The sequence below is a fragment of the Pipistrellus hanaki genome, assembly GCF_964339955.1.
Source record: "Pipistrellus hanaki genome assembly, chromosome: 1".
In the NCBI taxonomy this organism is placed as follows: Eukaryota; Metazoa; Chordata; class Mammalia; order Chiroptera; family Vespertilionidae; genus Pipistrellus; species Pipistrellus hanaki.
In genome coordinates this window covers 147,251,322-147,269,565 of record NC_140503.1, presented here as the reverse complement: position 1 = coordinate 147,269,565, position 18,244 = coordinate 147,251,322, and the positions used below count along the sequence as shown (strand labels likewise).

The 18,244-nt window shown below is 37.4% G+C and overlaps 1 protein-coding gene across 2 annotated transcripts in view; it reads right to left on the bottom strand.

Annotated features, from left to right (window-relative positions):
• PPP3CA (protein phosphatase 3 catalytic subunit alpha) overlaps positions 1-18,244 on the bottom strand; it is a 298,586-nt gene that overhangs the window by 58,815 nt on the left and 221,527 nt on the right. For both annotated transcript variants that reach the window (XM_084873825.1, XM_084873826.1), the window contains exons 4-6: positions 9,841-9,952; positions 9,291-9,436; positions 5,943-6,082 (exon numbers count right to left, since the gene is read on the bottom strand). In XM_084873825.1, the coding sequence (XP_084729951.1) occupies positions 5,943-6,082; positions 9,291-9,436; positions 9,841-9,952 (398 nt within the window). The remainder of the gene's footprint in view (positions 1-5,942; positions 6,083-9,290; positions 9,437-9,840; positions 9,953-18,244) is intronic.

The following is an 18,244-nucleotide window of genomic DNA, read 5'->3' as shown; positions in this document are numbered from 1 at the left end:
CAAATCATCTCATCTATAGAAACACAGACAGTATCACTTATTTCATAGACACCGGATAAAGATGAAATGAGTTTGCAATACGTACATTTCCTAGGCCAGTGCCTGATGCATAGTAGAAGACTTTTTACAACTGCTAAGTTTCTCCCCACCACCATGGTGTGGAAGGAAGAATCAACACAGAATGGTAGTTAGCAACCCCGGACTCTACCAGTAGATTTTATATTTATGAGTTGCAACTTATGTTAGATCTTAAAGGAAATGATGTACAGAGATTAGTAGATAGGAAGTGGTTAGAATGCCAGCAAGAGAAGAAGAGGGACAGGAAGCGGACTGAGCATGAACAAAGAGGAAGAAGGTAGAGAGACAAATGTGAAATATGGTAGACAAAATGACTCAGCACTAGATGAAATAGCATGCATTCCACTTATACTCTTATTTTTGTTTATGGCAATATGAAATTATATTTTAGACTTTGATTTCAACCTCCAAGATTTTGAGCTCTTTAACCATGATATAGCCAGCAGACACTATTTTAATGCTTTTTTATGCTTTTATGTCCTTACATACTTTTCCCGAGTGCTTTTTCCTTCTTGAGTGACATACTCTCCTGCCAAGCCTTAGCTATATTATCACTTGTGAACCCTTCCCTTCAAACCTACCTTACCCCGAAGAGTACAAAACTGAGGCAGCCACCATGTTTCCATCACCTGCCATGTAAATTATTGCATACATCTGCCCTCCAGCAGCAGTGAATGCCTTAAAAGACCCACAGTTTTGTTTCCATACCCTAATGCTTAGCAGCCATTTGCCCGCTCACTGGAGCTCACAGTTAATTTCTGGAGTTGCCTCAACAGAAGCAATTAAGCAGGTGAGAGAAGCAGTTTATTTCCCTCATTGGTTCCAGCAAAGCTGCCACCTTCACCCTCTGACTTCCAGCCCAGCAGGACAGAGGACTCTGCCTGACTGTCCGGCTCCTCCTCCACCTCCGAGGCCTGGCAATGGGGATTCAGCCCTGGGGGTTCCGGCGTTGCCCAGATACTGTTAGGCTGATGTTTTCCTAGGACTTGCTCTGTTATTTGCTTTGCCCCAGGGTTCTCCAACTAATTTCATTTTATCCGCCAGGGATCCAGCCAGGAAAGGCTCCGATGTTTCCTGCCAGAGCTGCACCAGGGCCTGAGTCCTCACTTGCACCTGGCCGCCAGCTGCCTCAGGAGCAGTGAGCACTTTTTACTTAAGGCAAACTTTTTATTGCAGTGCAACATCTATACAGAAAACTGCACAAAGTGGATGATTACACACTGGCGGCCTTTCCAAAGTGAAAAATCTTTGCAACTAGCACTCAGATCAAGACGCAGAAAGTTTCCTAAACCCAGCAACTTTCTGTATCTCCTCTGAGTCACTATCACCTCCTCACTGAGGGTAACCACCACGCTGGCTTTTAACAGTATATGGTGTAGCTTCTCCAACCTGGAACTCTTATTTCAATGGGATCATCTAGGCTGTACTATGTAGTATCTGCCTTCATCCACGCATCATTATACTTGTGACATGCATACATGTTGTTATGTGCAGCTTTAACTCATCTTCATTTGCTGTATTTAGTTATTTAAATATGCTATAATTTATTATTCATTCTATTAAGTGGGCATTTGGGTTGTTTTCATTTTTTGGCTATTAAAGTATTGCTGTTATGAACAATCAGGTATTGGTACACATATGCATACAATTCCAGCAGATAATAAAATAGGAGTGGAATAGGTTAGTTATATGAATATTCTACCTTAGTGTATACTAAACCTGCTAACTGTAACTTGGGATTAGAGACCATTCAGGTGGGCATCATTCTAGAATTCATAGTATTATTGCCCTCAAATTTTCATAAATACCAATTCCTTTGCTTGCAAGAACCTAACCTTCCCTAGTATCTCTGGTTGGATATGTTCTATTTAACCTATAAAATTTACATTTAATATCACTCCTACCATGATCAGTCCCTTAAACTCTAATCCATACCTGTTTGGGTTAGGTAAACTGTTTTTTTTTTTTTGTTTTTTTTTTGTGTGTGTGTGTGTGTGTGTGCGCGCGCGCGCGCACGCGATGACCTCCACATTTATCACAGCACTAACCCACCATGCATTTTACTTGTCAATTTCTGCTTATTGATCTCTGGCACTAGATTGTATTCCCTTGAAGGTAGAGATTCTCAGTATTTACAAAATCTCACAGAATGAATATATATATATATAGTGTGTGTGTGAGTGTGTGTGTGTGTGTGTGTGTGTGTGTGCTGATGTAATGACTGTCAAATGATTGAATGAAGGAATGAATTCTCAGAAGATACCGATGAATTGAACAGTATGAATTGAGGGGAGGGGGATGAAGGATTTGTACAATTAGGTGTGATTTCATCAGACTAAAATTGAAGGCTTTGAAATTAGAGTGGGAGGGAGGGAAGGCAAGATGGTCCAGATTCCTATAAAGGAATATTATAAAAAGGGTCAATAAGATGTGTTGATTGGTGGTGATTTCAATACCAGAAGAAAGGAAAATATATTCACTAACCTGCATGACTGTTAGGATGCACTGTTAACAGAAACAAAAGACAGGAGGATTCTCTAGTGGGGCTTACGCAAGTGGGAAAGTAAATAATAAGCTTTTCCAGGCAAGGTGAATTTAAATAAAGGTGACAATGGAATATCTTAAATTAAAAAAAAAATTCCAACAGACAACTAGAAATGGAGCGGTCGAGCTCAGAAAAAATAAAGAGATGAAGGGGCTAGATGTAGATCTTGTAGTCAAGCCACAGAGGTTACAGTGAAGCTAAGGGAACAGGTGAGGTTCCTGAAAAAATGTGAAGAAAACGATGTCAAAGCAGGAGGAATACCAAGAAAGAGGCAGCAGAAGAGGCAAGGACCAGGATTTAAGGGAGAGCCAAGATTTGTGGAAAAGGAGGAGCCAGAGCATTTCAAGGTGGAGGGTTGATAGGTGTCAGTTGCAGAAGAGAAGTTAAAGGCTGATGAACAGACTGGTAGTTGAGTTAACTGTACTTGGCAACTTCAAAAACACTTTTAAAACAACTATTACATTCTTCTTCAAATCTTAGAACTTTAGATGTCTGATGTAACTCACTTCTTTTAAAGGCAGCTAAACCTAGAGCACAGAGCTTATGTGATTCATCCCAGGCAGACATACAAACTGACAACCCAAGATCCTAATCCAGCCAACAGTTTTGTTGGGACCACATGAAAATGAAATTTTACTTCCAATTTGTCACGATCCTCATTAATCTTTACAATGGAACACTTGGCCTGCTTCAAGTGTCTCAGTTAACTGCCTCACAATTTTAGGTATTAGCATATGCAATCTTGGGTCTAAGGCTATAAAGATAATAGTAACACTTAAGCAAAAATAATGTTTTTATAGGTTCTTTTCTCTTTGTTACTTTGCCTATTTTCTATAACTCAACAGCATTAAAATAATTCTACTGATGCATTTTTATGTATAATTTCCTTTTATTTAAATCATTGCCCAAGCAATGTGTAGCTCATAAGTAGGGTGGGATGGAAAATTAAATATGAAAATTTAATATAAACATGTGAACAATAACTGGGAGTTGTGAATCCAGATCAGTGCCAATCACTCAGAAAGGTAATTGTCACCAAGTTTCTCCACCGATTTTTCTGTTAATCCTCACATGAGGATATTTTTCCATTGATTTTTTAGAGAAAATGGAAGACAGAGAAATATCCTTGAGAGAGAGACTCATCGATTAGTTGCCTTCACACACTCCCCAAGGTACATGCCCTGCAACCTTGACTGGAATTGAACGGGGGAAGCTTCAGTCCATAGGCCAATGCTCTTCAGTCCATGAGCCAAACCAGCTAGGGCTCTACTATTTTTTTGTTGTTGTTGTTCCCTTTGTCTCTCTAGGTCAGCTTTATAAACCAAGACTACAAAGAATGCCTTGGCACCTTCATGATGGCACTGAAATCAAAAGGATCAACAAGCTCTAGGAGAATGAGCCATTTTTCTCTTTCTTAGATAAAACATAACCCAGATGGCTATACCATTAGTCAGTCTATAGGCTGTGAATTTAGATATTCAGTGTTTGTTATGGCTAAAGAGCTATTAACAACCTCTAATGAGAGGAGTTAAATAATCATTTTGTTGAGAACAAAAGTGTGAAAACATGCATAATCCTCTCTCTAGTTGATAGCCTTTTTCTCTGATGTAAACACATCTGTGTCTGTATTCACAAAATAAAAACACCAGAACTTATGTAAGTTCAGTACAAGACTTTATATTTAGAGTATGGTTTATTTTAAAAGCTGACTCAGAAAGCTAATAAAAGAGGTCATATTTGAATTAAAGAATGATTACTGCAATATGGCTTACTATCAAAATTAAGAGGCTTCGATTTTGTTTGACATTATATTACTGAAGCACAATTCTATGGTATCCAACAGGTAATTTAAATCCCCACTGGTATACTCAGGGATTCAACACCAGATGTGAAAAATTGAACACTTGGCTTTGATATATTCCTCCAATATTTAAATTTTCACTAAAAAGCTTGAACATCTTTACTAAAAGATCACTCCCAAATTAACTACCGTAATTACTGAAAAGAAACCTTAAGCTTCTTAGAAATCCTACACCATGCTTCTTCATTTCAGCCAAAATACTCATTAGACTCGGATGTCCAAATTCCCAAAACAAATAAACGAATTGTAAACTTTCTGGTAAATATGCTTGGAACAAACCTCTTTATTAATATTTCTATCAAAACTATTCTTTGATTAATGCTTTACAGTGTACAAGACTTTCTGCTCACAAACTTCAATTTCCCAATCATATCAAAAGAAAACGATTTCTTCCCCATAAGGAAAACCTAGTGTATGGAACAACATGTCCTGCAATGGAATAAACGCTGATCAATGTTATGCAGAAGGATATTTGCTTACTCTAGAGACAGGTGGTATGTGGCCCCAAACCCATGACAGAATGCTCTCAGCCTTGCCATTTGCCGAGCTGCCGGTGTTGGAATTGAGCATAAACTTCAGTGAACATCAGTTTGGTTTTTAAGGATTTTTAAAAAGACTATGTATTCTAGAACTTAAAATTCTCAATTCCATGATAATTTCTCCCTTTCAAATGAACTGTATGTCTGATAATAAGGGAACGTACAGAAATGGAGGGTAATCAAATGCAGTAGGCTGAAATTGACATGAGATGTCAGGAAAATTGTGGAGATATGCAAAAACGCAACTGTGTTGTTTTCTTCTCTGAAATGTTATGGAATGGGCAAATTCCCATACACTGGCAAATATAAAAATGTAAAAATTACTATAAAATTTTTCAGTATGACTTGTCTACATGCTAACAATAAATTTACATATGGCATGAAATACTAAGTTGCTGCTAATGTTAATTTAGCCAAGAACTCTGATAAAGTTAAGAATAACTCCAATATAATTTAATTAAGCAATTTAAACATTTTTTTTTCTGATTTAACTTTTGAAAACTGATTATAAAATTTTAAAAGTATTACATAATTGAGTGAAAAAGTAAATGCTGGCATTGGATATTTTTCTAGTTTTTGAAACAAATTTTCTACTACCAGGTAAGTCCTAGTTACTGTCTTCTTCAGCTAATTTGCCACCCTGATATCACATGCCTCTTTATGCCTTTTCTATTCTTTACAGATATTATTATATCTATATAACTTATGTAGATATATTTCATTTCTTATCTATTTATTTATATCTTTATTTTGCAAGTGCTAAATACTCATTTGAACCGGGCTTTCAAAGTGACCCTTTCATTTATAGTTGTTTCCTAGAGAACATATGTAAACATCCTAAATAAATCACAGGCGTGGACTGATACATAACAAATGTATGAAGGGCATGTGCTCTGGCAGGTAGGCGCGGCATTCTCACCTGTAGAAGTACGAACACCCCCTGACTGTGTTGTGAGTGAAATGTTCCTGAGTCTTCTCATTGCCGAAGTCCTCCAGGGGGTCTGACCACAGGATGTCGCACATAGGTCCATAAGCAGGTGGTTCTTTGAATCGGTCTAACTAAGAAAAATAGAAGACAGAGAGCAAAATACTAATCTTTGGAAACTGGGAATTCAGCAAGTAAAAGAGACCAGAAATTTGCAATATCCAACTTCCTCTCCCCAAGCAGAGAGCTAGTAGCTGCCTCTCTCTCCTCCTGTCAGTCCCGTTCCTCCTTGGTCCTCCGGTTCTTCTATTCTTCATCTCTCTCTCTCTCTAATTGTCCGTCCTTCCTCCTCCTCAAGAGCTCATTCATCTGCCTTCATCTCACCCTATCCCTCCCTCCTGCCTCTTTAATTCATAACTCTTTTTCTCTCCCTTTCATCTTTCTCTTTCCTCCTAACTTATCTACCTTAATGTTTTAGTCACTATCAGTTGATATGACTCTGTATGTGTTTCATTTCCTGAGCTTTTTTAAAAAATATATATATATTTTATTGATTTTGTACAGAGAGAAAGGGAGAGAGATAGAGAGTTACAAACATCGATGAGAGAGAGTCATCGATCAGCTGCCTCTTGCACACCCGCTACTGGGGATATGCCCGCAACCAAGGTACATGCCCTTGACCGGAATCGAACCCGGGACCCTTCAGTCCCAAGCCGACGCTCTATCCATTGAGTCAAACCAGTTTCGGCTTGAGGTAGAGCTTTTATTTTATTTTATCTTTGGGAAAATTTCTATTACTGTTTCAATTAAGATGTGATTTAGAAATTTGGATAAAGACAATTTATGGTGTTTGTATCTAACAATATGATTTGGAGAACAGGCAGCTTTCATTTTAAGAGGAGCACTTGCTATATGACATTTTGGATATTCATTCATTAGAGGCTATCTAGGTATTTAATTAATCTACAAGCCTATTATAGTTTATCTTACTGGTTACAAACCAAGAGTAATGATAATCAGTAAAATAAGTCCAACTTTAAAATTTAGCTGTTTTTCCTTCTGCTCAGTTCTAAACTCTGGAGTTTTACTTGAAGCTCTTCATATGAAATCCATTCTAGCTATAAATATTTAGCAAGGTCATATTTCATTTTTAAAAGCTGCACTTAGAATGTATGAGCAATGCAACTACAAATGACATTTCGCCAACCATTTTATAACCCTGTCACTTTCCTTTGATTTATCTTGATTTAACCACAATTAAAGCATTTTTAGTAAAGTTAGCAGATATTATAGTCTCTTGAAAAAAATGCATAAAATCATTAAGGATTGATATTCTCTATAGTTAATAATTTAACATTAAAAAAAATACCCATAGGGATGGGCGAGAGGTGAATATATAAGGCTGACAGCCAATCAAATTATCATTTTTTTCCTGAGACATAAAAGGTGATGTAAATCATGGTTTTGCTGCACACCATTTTTTTATTAGTATCTAAAAAGAATGAAGCAATATTTCACATTTTCAACACCCAATAAAAATCTTTAAGCAAAAACCCCTATATTTCAACCATTATGTTATCTATAAAACATGCATTGCAAACTTAGACTTGTTTAAGAGATCTAAATAATGCATGCCTTTGGAACAATTCATTCTAGAAAAATAAATACTTGCTCATAAAAATGGGAAATTTCTTTCTGAGAAACAATGACTTATTATTATTAGGGGCAGAACAGCCCAGGAGGGGAGGCTTCCTGATGAATGTGAATCCCCAGCTGAGAGTTTGGTAAGGCAACCAGAATATAGAATTTCTTTTGGGGAAGTCACAAAGTGCTTTCTAAAGTTAACACTATCTACAGTAAGAATAAACTAGAAATTCATTTAATAAAGGAAGTGTGGTACTCTGATGGATACATGTCAAAATGCAAAAATCATTTTATGGCTAAGTTTAGAGCTTAATAACATACATGAGAACTGAACATAATACCTGAAACATGCCAGTCCTTGGGACAGTAGATGATATTTTAAAAGTCCAGTTAATTTATGAGAAGCTTAGTTATTTATTTCAGGAGCCCATTAAATTACAGAACAAATCAGGTTACGTTCACGCGGAAAGTAAACCACTTTATACTTGAACTCCATGACCACACCGCATTACAGCTGTACGAGTGTCCTGTTTCCATAATATGTTAAAAAACAAGGAAACACTTACACTCTATGGGCTACAGAGCAGATGTATCTTTACAAAGGGACACAAATACATAAAGTGGAAAACTAAGGTTTATATGATGTACTTTTGTTTGATTTTTAAAGTAAAAATCAGGTATTTTCTTTCTAATAGAAAAGTAAATAAACTATTGTTTTCACACTCGAGGTCTTCCACCTTAATGGTAGTAGAATTTGAATGCTTTAGTTCTGTAAATAGTTTTTCTTTAAAACTATAAGCTTTAAAAATAATATTTAGCATAATCAAAGAAATAAAAGACAGCCTCTTCCACTACATAAAATTATCCCATATTACTGTCTTTTCTCATATGAAACATACTTCCACATTCAATCTAACTCATCCTTTTGTTGCTTAAAATATTGGTGATAGCCAATGTTAAATTTAATACAAAATGACTCTTTTAAAAAATCGACTGTTTTTTTTACCTAGACTCTCAATGCAAGCAATAGAATATTCTCATTGACTTTGTCACTTTAAAGTTTTAAGCTGTAACACAGGGGTCTTCAAACTATGGCCCGCGGGCCACATGCGGCCCGCAGAGGAGTCTGATCCTGCCCACCAGGTTTTTTGGGCAGTGAGCGCAGCCGAGGTGTTACAGTAGGAATTAGTAGTTCATATAGTCCGGCCCTCCAGCTCTCTGAGGGACCGTGATCTGGCCCCCACTTTAAAAAGTTTGAGGACCCCTGCTGTAACAGATAAATTGAAGGGAAAAAAAAATGAACACATTTTAAAGGGCAAGGTGTGATATTTCCCCAAGAGCAAAGCAACATTTTGTAACTATAATATACCATGAATACACAATGGGTTCTGTTGAAAGGAAATCAAAAGGAAATGAAAAGATGTATTTTTTAAATTTTTTTTAGGAATAAAATATTTTACACTTCTAATAACGCATGTCAAAAGGTAGAATGAATTTAGAGATGAAAACTCTTCTAAATATAAATGTTATCTTTCTTTCAAGAAAAAAAAATTAATACAAAAAAGAAGAGATTCATAACCACTTTTAGTCACTTTAGTTCAAAAGGATAAAGCCGGTGATAAAAGCAGGAAGGTCAACGCCTTCTCCTTGTCGCTGAAGCACACAGAGAGGTCAGACTTGGAAACTAACAAAACTTACTTTTCTGATATCGTCCAACGTGTTAATCTCTGGAGACAGACCGCCATGCACGCACAGGAACTGCTGGTTCATCAGAGCAGCCAGGGGCAGGCAGTCGAAGGCATCCATACAGGCGTCGTAGACGCGTTCTGAATACTTTATTTTACCTTTTAAAACATGATTTCAAAAAACATTTACTCTCATGATTTCATAGCTAAAATCATTTCATTGAAAATAATTTTTTTTTTAATGTTTTCTTGCCATATTTGCATTCTGGCTGCTTTTTAAAAGGTAAATCAATCACTGTTTCTTATGATACATTGCATCAAATATTATTTCAAAGTTTTAGATCACTTTATAGAGAATTACAATTAAAAATAAATTCTACATTCTCTTAACTATTCATGCTTAGAGACAAATATGGAATGGCATAAAATAGTGTGCTTTGTGTATCTTTTTAAATTTTGACTTTGAAGCAAAAGATCATATACTGAAATGTGCGATCAGTAGGGATTCAAATGACTATTCAGCACTTAACAGCTTAAAAGGAAGAGGCTTGAAATATACTTACATTCTTGTTTAAATGTGAAATATTCTGTTAGATGTCTACATTCATGATTTCCACGAAGTAAAAACAGTGTTTTTGGGTAAAGAATTTTCAATGCCCACAAATACAGCACACACTGAGGAAAAAAATAAGAATATAAAAATATATATTGCATCATTATATTTAAGCATCCCATTGCTGACTTCAATCAAATGAGCTACTGTGACCAAAAGTCCCCAAAAGGTTAGATCTCATTAAAGAGGACACTGAAAATCAAGCAGAAAACATTCCTTCCATATAAAGCCAAGGTTTATGAATACCTAAAATGTATACAAACACTGAGCATCTATGGAGCACAAGAAAACTATGGAATGCACACAGTCTATTAGAAAAGTCTGCATGAAAATATACTAAAAATGACAATATAATGTTGTCAAAGCGTGACAAGAAATGTGATCAGCAACCAATGATTAAAATGAAGACACTTCTCTATAAAGCTAATTACTATTTTTTAAAAAAATCAGGTACAGCCCTGGCTGTTGTGGCTCAGTTGGCTGGGCAGTGAGTGTCCTGTGGCCTGGGGACTGACAGTTTGCTTGATCCCTGCTAGGGAATATGTGGGGACAGCTGATCTATGCTGCGTCTCACATTGATGCTTCTCTCTCTCCCCCTCTCTCTTCTCTCTCTAAAAATCAATAAAAAAATCTTTTAAAATATAAAAGAACTGGTTGTTTTTTTTTGTGTGTGTTTTTTTTAAATCAGGTAAAAATGGAAAAAAATGGAAAAGAAAGGCAAAACTAAATTTAGAAGCAAACACTGAAAAGCTGAGGCTGACTTGGATAATGTCTGTATTTTCCTTATGTTCCCCCTTTTACTTCCATTACCTTGTCATTTATTTTAGTGCGATTAGTATATAAAGCCTTAAGTGTTTTTATATGTAAAAATAATTAAACTGAAGGCCAGGGACTCTCACTATACGCGTTGGGTATTTCAGTCTGTGTGAAAATAAGGGCCAATTATGAAATAACTGGGTTTGGAGTAAACCTGTATTGAAACTGTCTTCCTAGTGTGTGCATTAAAATATCAATAACTGGAAATCAAATAATAACGTCAATTTCATTATCCTCAACAAACATTCATTAAGGACCCACAGGGATCAGAAAACCACTCTTAGAAAACAAGTATGCTGTTTTATCCTGACTAGGTTTAAGTTTTAAAAGTAAAGCTAAGAACATACAGAAGTACAAACATATTGAGACAAGTCTGATTCTGGGTACTAAAATCTGAAACCAAAAAACACATGATATTTGCATTTTAATAAAGAGCTTCCCAACATACAGTAAGTATGCTAGATTAATGTTCACAGGAAAAAGCTACCGGCAATTCATCTGTTGTGCTACCTGTGAAGAATAACCATGTCTGACACCTTATCAAATGAGTGGAAATAACTATGTTTAAATATACAAACCAAGTTTTGGAGAAAATACTAATTATCAGAAAAAGTTTGTATCATTGTGCTTTTCAAGCAAGATATCATTTCTAACTATGTAATTGTGATTTAAAGTAAACAAAAATAGGGGGTTGACATCAAATTATAATCATACGTATGTATACATACACATATATATTTAAATTTCTAATTACCCTTTCCTGATTATAGTTACTAGCTAAAGTTCATGTGAAAAATGATATTACTATTTCTGAGAAGTTGACCAAGTGGCTTATCCAGGTGATCTTTAAAAGATCATGATCTGTTGACATGAGTAAAAGTTCCCTGTTTTCTCAGTGAGTAGTACTGTGGCTCAATGCATCTCAGATTACTGTGTGTCAGCTTTTATAGGTGCACTTACATCTCTATATATAAAAAGCCAGTGACCAGAATGCCATAATGGCCAGAACAATGAGTCGCTATGACGCCCACTACAGCCAGCGAACTGACTGGATCAGGGGGTCGGACCAGCCAGCCAACCTCCCACAGCCCCATCCCCCAAGCTAGTCCCACCCCTGATTGGCTTTTCATACCCTGATCAGGGATCAGGGTCACCTGTCCCGTTCCCTAATCGGCCTCAGCCCCTCTCCTTGGCCTGTCCCACCATTGATCATAACTAGAGGCCCGGTCCATCAATTGGTGCATGGGTAGGGTCCTTGTGGGTGGCCTGTAGGGATTAGGCTGAAAACTGCAGTCCAATGCCACCTGCAGCTCCTACCTGTCACTCCTGCTCATCCCAGCCCCACTGTGCCTGCTGCAGGCTCACACCCCATCAGTCCTGATCAGGAGAGGCTCACGCTGCAGCAGCAGCAGCTCTCACAAGCCATGAGCCCTGTGTCTGGCACTCTTCCAAGAGAAGTGGCCAGTGGGATCAGGCTGAAACCGGCTCTCCGACATTTCCCAAGGGGTCCCAGATTGCGAGAGGGTCAGCCCAGGCTGAGGGCCCCCACTGGTGCACGACTGGGCTGGGGAGGGACTGTGGGAGGGCTCTAGGGGATGTCTGGCCCATCTCACTCAGTCCTGAATGGCCAGACCCCAGCAGCAAACTAACCTACTGGTCAGAGCATTTGCCCCCTGGTGATCAGTGCACATCATAGGGAGTAGCTGAGCAGCCTTAGCATATCATTAGCATATTACCCTTTGATTGGTTTGACTGTTCTGCCATTCAGTCTATTTGCATATTACCTTTTATAATATAAGATTTTTACTAAGTAGGACATACACAATGTAGTACACATATTTTTTATGTATAATATGTATACTCCCATTAAACTATTACCCAAGTTCAGTTACATTTCAGCATACAGAAGGCTCCCTTGTGCTTGCTCTTCCCCACCTCCATCAATACTCTTTTGGAAATGTAACCACAATACTGAAATATTTAGATTAGTTTTTGCCAGTAATCATTCATTTTACGGCAAAGCTATTATCTCTCCAACTAAAATCTAAAATGAAACTTTTAACCCCACTCAAATTGATCACCTTCTAGGTCCTATGTTTTCTTTTTTGCCATCTGGGACAGATCATATTTTGACATTAGCAAGTGGCTTTATCACGTCTATTCTTAATTACTGTACCTCTTCTATAACTGAAACCTCAAAGAGTGATTCAGAAATAGTCTGTGATATTCTATCATACTTATTAACTTTGAAAATTATTCAATACATAGCAAATATCCCTTGTTATTTCATGGATGTGAAACACCTAGTATATAAAAAGAGTTTAGAAAATATTAGCTCCTTTTTCTATAAATGTGTGAGTAAGAAGATAGGAACACAGAGAGCAGGGATGGATAGAGGAAGGGAAAGAAGAAAAGATACAGATGGGGAAGAAGTAAAGAGGAAGGAAGGAAGGAAGGAAGGAAGGAAGGAAGGAAGGAAGGAAGGAAGGAAGGAGGGAGGGAGGGAGGGAGGGAGGGAGGGAGGGAGGGAGAGAGAGAGAAAGAAAGAAAGAAAGAAAGAAAGAAAGAAAGAAAGAAAGAAAGAAAGAAAGAAAGAAAGAAAGAAAGAAAGGGCAATTTCCAAATTCTTGGCTCAAAATACCTTAAAAATAAGAATCCTGTTTTCACATTTTATTTCCTTCTCCCCTGTGGCAAGAATAAAATATCTTCCCAAACACTGAATAAAACCACAAATGCAGCCAACATGGAAGAAGTGGCATGGCAAATGAAAGGGCAGGGTGGATTGGAGCATGGAGCCCTGTCAGCCTTCACCCTCAACATCTGGTGCGAGAGGGCTGCCAAGCACAACACTGTCTTGCTGGCGACTATTTTGCCTTCTAAAGTTCTAACATTCTGCAGAGCCAAAGCTCTTAAACAAAATCATAACCTGATATTATTTTTAAAAAGGAAGGTCTCTTATAAAATTATTATAATCAATAAGCAATGAAAAAAAATAAACCAGCTAAATAACTGGCTATATTCTTCTATGTGGTATCAGATGGCTAAGTGGAGTAAAATTTTCACTGAATTAAATGGTGAAGGTGAAGAAAAGCAAGGTGAGATATAAATTACCTGCACTAATCACTTTCAACTGGACCAGGACTGTCTTTCCAGTCTTATTCTACACAATCAAACAAATATTTACAACTTCAAATTAGTTTGGGTTACTCAACAGAGGGATTAAGCATTCTCTACCTTTTTATTAATTTTCATCATAAAGATAGCCTTTTTCTATTTATCTGTCTTCCTCTATGAAGCAACACTCAGGATATCATTTTCTTTATTAGTGTAATTGGTTCTTTGATAATAGCAGTGCCATAATTTACTTTGTAATTCATGCCTTTTAATGATATGTATCTTGAAAACTTGCCCAGGGGAGTAAAGGAGAATGTGAAAGAGAAAGCAAGCAAGTAAAAAATATGTATACAGCTCCAAATAGATATCAATCAGTTCTCTAAAATACCTGTTGTGCAGTGACACACAACCAAAAGGCCTTCTCTCCATCATAAGACAGCTAGGTGACGGATGTGCACTGGTTGGGAAAAGATCTAAACTCTTACAATGTCAAATGCAGCCCCTCCAAGACATCACTCGCTGGGTCTGAGGAGCACTCAGAGGAGCAGCCCTGTGCTATACAGACAGTGGGCTGCAGGCACACAGCCAGGCACCTTCTTCCTCCTGTCTGTGGCATCCCTCTACCGCCTAACACTGCTTGCTTTGTCACTCGCTTTTTATTCTCTGCAGAAGCATGGAACATTGCTTGACTTGCTGGGGTTCTTTCTAGCCTATGGTTTCACAACGAATAAACACAACTCTTCGTGCTTAAATGTGTTTGAGGCCTGGGCTGAGATCTGGATGTCAGTACAGCAGGGGGTTCGGGGAGGGGGTGGCTTGCTGCTAAGCTCACGGCAGTGCCAGGCACAATGGCTGGAAAAGGAGCCTGGGGAAGTGAATAGAAGGAAACAGCTGTGGCTGCCTCTGTTTGAAATTCTGTCTTTCCCCGCCTTCCCAGAGAAACATACTCAGACGTGGACCTATACACACACACACACACACACACATGCATGATCAAAGACGTTAGGTAGGATAACGCAATCATCAGAAAGAGGATGGTATTTGGCGTGAGACAAATTATTACCCTAAACAAAATGACCTCTTTCATCACTGCTCAAAAGCTTGCTTGTATTTAGGCTAACTTTGTGGGGAATGGTTTCTGATCTTGGCAATGAGAGAAGATGGGAGACTTGGGGGGGGGGGGGAGGGAAGGCAGGGAGTGAGAACATAAAATGAGCTCTATGTACTGCCCAGAGCACATTACCTGGTGCCTGTAAAACCACCTGGCACAGATGGTATGAAATCCGAACCCACTCTTCAAAGCGGATTTGGTAAAAATTAAACTTAAGTGCTCCTCTTTGCCCAGGGGAGAGCCAGAGGAGGATACCTGCAGCCAGCGGAGCCCTGAATTATTCAGATGAATGAAGAGCCTTTGGAAGCCTGTTCGGGTAGTGTGGGCCCAAAAGCCGAGCTCTTATTTTAGGATTTTTCTTAAACCAGCAGCATTGTGCTCAAAGAGAATATTGTGGAGTGAATACGTCGGTGGGGGGAGGGCTGCGTGCGTGTGTTTGTGCGTGCGTGAGTGACTGTGAGAGTGCATTCCTGAGGCATCCATTTTTTCCTGTGGCTCTTTTAGTGAAGACGCGGCCAAGGTGTGGGGTGCAGTGGAAAGAGCACAGACTGTGAATCCCGGCACTGCCATTAGTAAATGTGTGTGACTCTCCCTGCGCCTAGGTTTCCACACGCATGAAAGGAAGACATTTATATGTTCCGTGCAAAGGTGCATGGAAAAAATGAAATCATTTATACCTCCCAAACAATGGCATTTGCCGCATGCAAACAATGTCGGCTTCCTTAATCCACAATAAAAAAAGCCCCAAAGTATTCTCAGTAAGTATGTTTTATATAAATGTCTGTTCTATTTTAAGCATGTCAATATCAGAGAAACCCCAAAGTCCCTCCAACGTCAGAGTTTAATTAAAATGGATCATTTTTTACATGTAAGACTATATCACATTTTTGTCACTTCCGTATGCATGTGGCACGTCCCGAGGGCTGTACGCTCAGACTCTTGGAGTTTAATTAAAGAGCTCTTTTTGATGATGGGGACACTGATATATGCATCTCAGAACTTTTAAAGGTCCTGTGATGCCTACATTTAATGTCGCCTAGATTTGGTTTCATTCTTTGATCCTCTGCTTGAATTGAAAAGGTGCATATTATACAAACTATCACAACTCTCATAGTTCAAATATATAGTTTAATTTACACTAAAAAATTCTGCTGAGAAACACATTAGTGATTACTGCTTCTAAACTTCTGTCCTTTAAATAAACAGAGTTTTAAAATGCTCTAATTAGGGCAAGTTTAGGAAATTTCAAATGGGTTGAGGCTAGAAATTCAGAAACTCAAACTCTTCAAGTAAAATAATAAAAGGTAAATAAAGACCCATAGATTAAGAACTGTTATTCACACCTGGAATTGGTGAGACATCAAGTCTATCTGTGCCATATGATTTAGTACTTTATCTTATTAGCAAAGTAATAAGAAAAGGTGTTATTGTCTTTGACTAGGTTAAAAAAAAAAGGAATTAAGTTGATAAAAATAATAAATATATTTTTTAAATGTCCACTATCACACCCTATCATTTGGCTAATAAAAAGAATAAATCCCAATGGGATAGTCACCTTGCTTCAAAGGTGAGCTTTCAAGAAATTAGAATATCTATTTTATACATCCTCAGAACCTTTCATAGGAGCATATAAATATTAGATAAATAAGATGTATTTTAGAGTTACCAAAATAATTTTTAAAAATATCCACCTAACCCTAATTTAAGGAAAGTAGCAGAAACTCTATCTCCCATTGCTGTTTCCTGCCTCTACAGTCTTTCCCAAACCTGGCTACACAGTGAAATCACCTTTGGCATATCAACAAACCTGACCCAATCTGAAGTAATTGTGCCATTTCTGGGAAATGAACCTCCTTAAATGAGAGGACATACCCTTCTCTTTCCTCTCTTCTTCTAGCTGAATGTAACATGGGGACATGAGGGCTTAAGCTCGGGTAGCAGCAGTCTTGGGCCATGAATTTGACTTTGGAATGAGACCATGCACAGGGTCTGTGCCCTGGCACTATATATGTCACACCAGCCCATCCATGAACTTTTACGGGAGAGAGAAATGAAGTTCTATCCTGTTCAAACTACCATTATGCAGGCCCCCACCCCCACCTCCACCCCTTCACCCTTTACTCTTGGCAGATACTAGCCCTAGACAGAAAGGTCTTAAACATTTGTACTCAATCACACTTTCCTACCAAGTGGGTCAAATGAACCCCTGAGTGAGGTCTATGAGGTTTAATAATTTCTTCTTCTATCCTTTTCTCGCTTTGATTTCCCACCTAGGCAACTCTTACTTGTTCTTTGACTTAGTCTTCTCCAGCCGGGTGTGCTCTCTCAATATTCTCCCACTTTTCTATATCCCAATAGCTATTATTTTCTATACTTCCTTTATGATAAGATTTTAATAATCAGTTCAAATAATAATTGAATCCTAGATGACCACTGGATCTGGCTTTGGATTCTATAGAGCTTTTTTAAAAAAGTTTCATTTTACAATATAGATTTAGTTTTCTATGGAGCAAGGATATATATGTCTTCTAATTCCCTACAGTCCAGGTCATAAATTTTATGTACTTGATAATACACATTTACCAAAAGAAGAAATTTTAAAAATGTACTTTCTCCATTTGAATTTATGTACAAACATCACCTCTCCTTTCCTCATTATTATTAATAAATATGTGATCCTTAAGTAAAAAAATGATTAAAATATTGGTGGAAACATATATATATATATATATATATATATATATATATATATATATATATATATATATATATATTTGTATTAGTTGAGGTGAATTGAATAACCAAAAAATACAGTATGGTGGCTTTAAAAACAAAAGCTGTTTAAGAGTGACATTTTTTTTCAACATTAAATATTCCTATAGTAAATAAATTATGAAAATTTAAAAAACTAGAGTTTCTTTTATATGACTATTATACAAAATACTTGATGTCGGTGTGAGACTTAAGGAAATTTTAACTTGGTTTTTAATTAAGAAAAAGTTTTCTTTTTAATGCTTTTTTCCTAGAACACTTACAATGTCAGCTACTACAGCATAAACTGCTTCTTTAAAATGCATTCCTACTAAGCTATTTCTTTTAATAAATTTTAATGAGCCTGTTCTATGTATGACACCATGTTAAGCACCAGGAAAAACAAACATGTGAATAAAACAAGACGCTTGCCTTCATTTTGAACATAATTTCTACTAGAAGCAGGTGGGAGGCTGAGAAAGAACCTCTAATCAAAGGTTATCTGTTGTGTTTTAATTAATGAGTTTAACAAATTACCCTGGTCAGATGGCAGGTGTCAAAA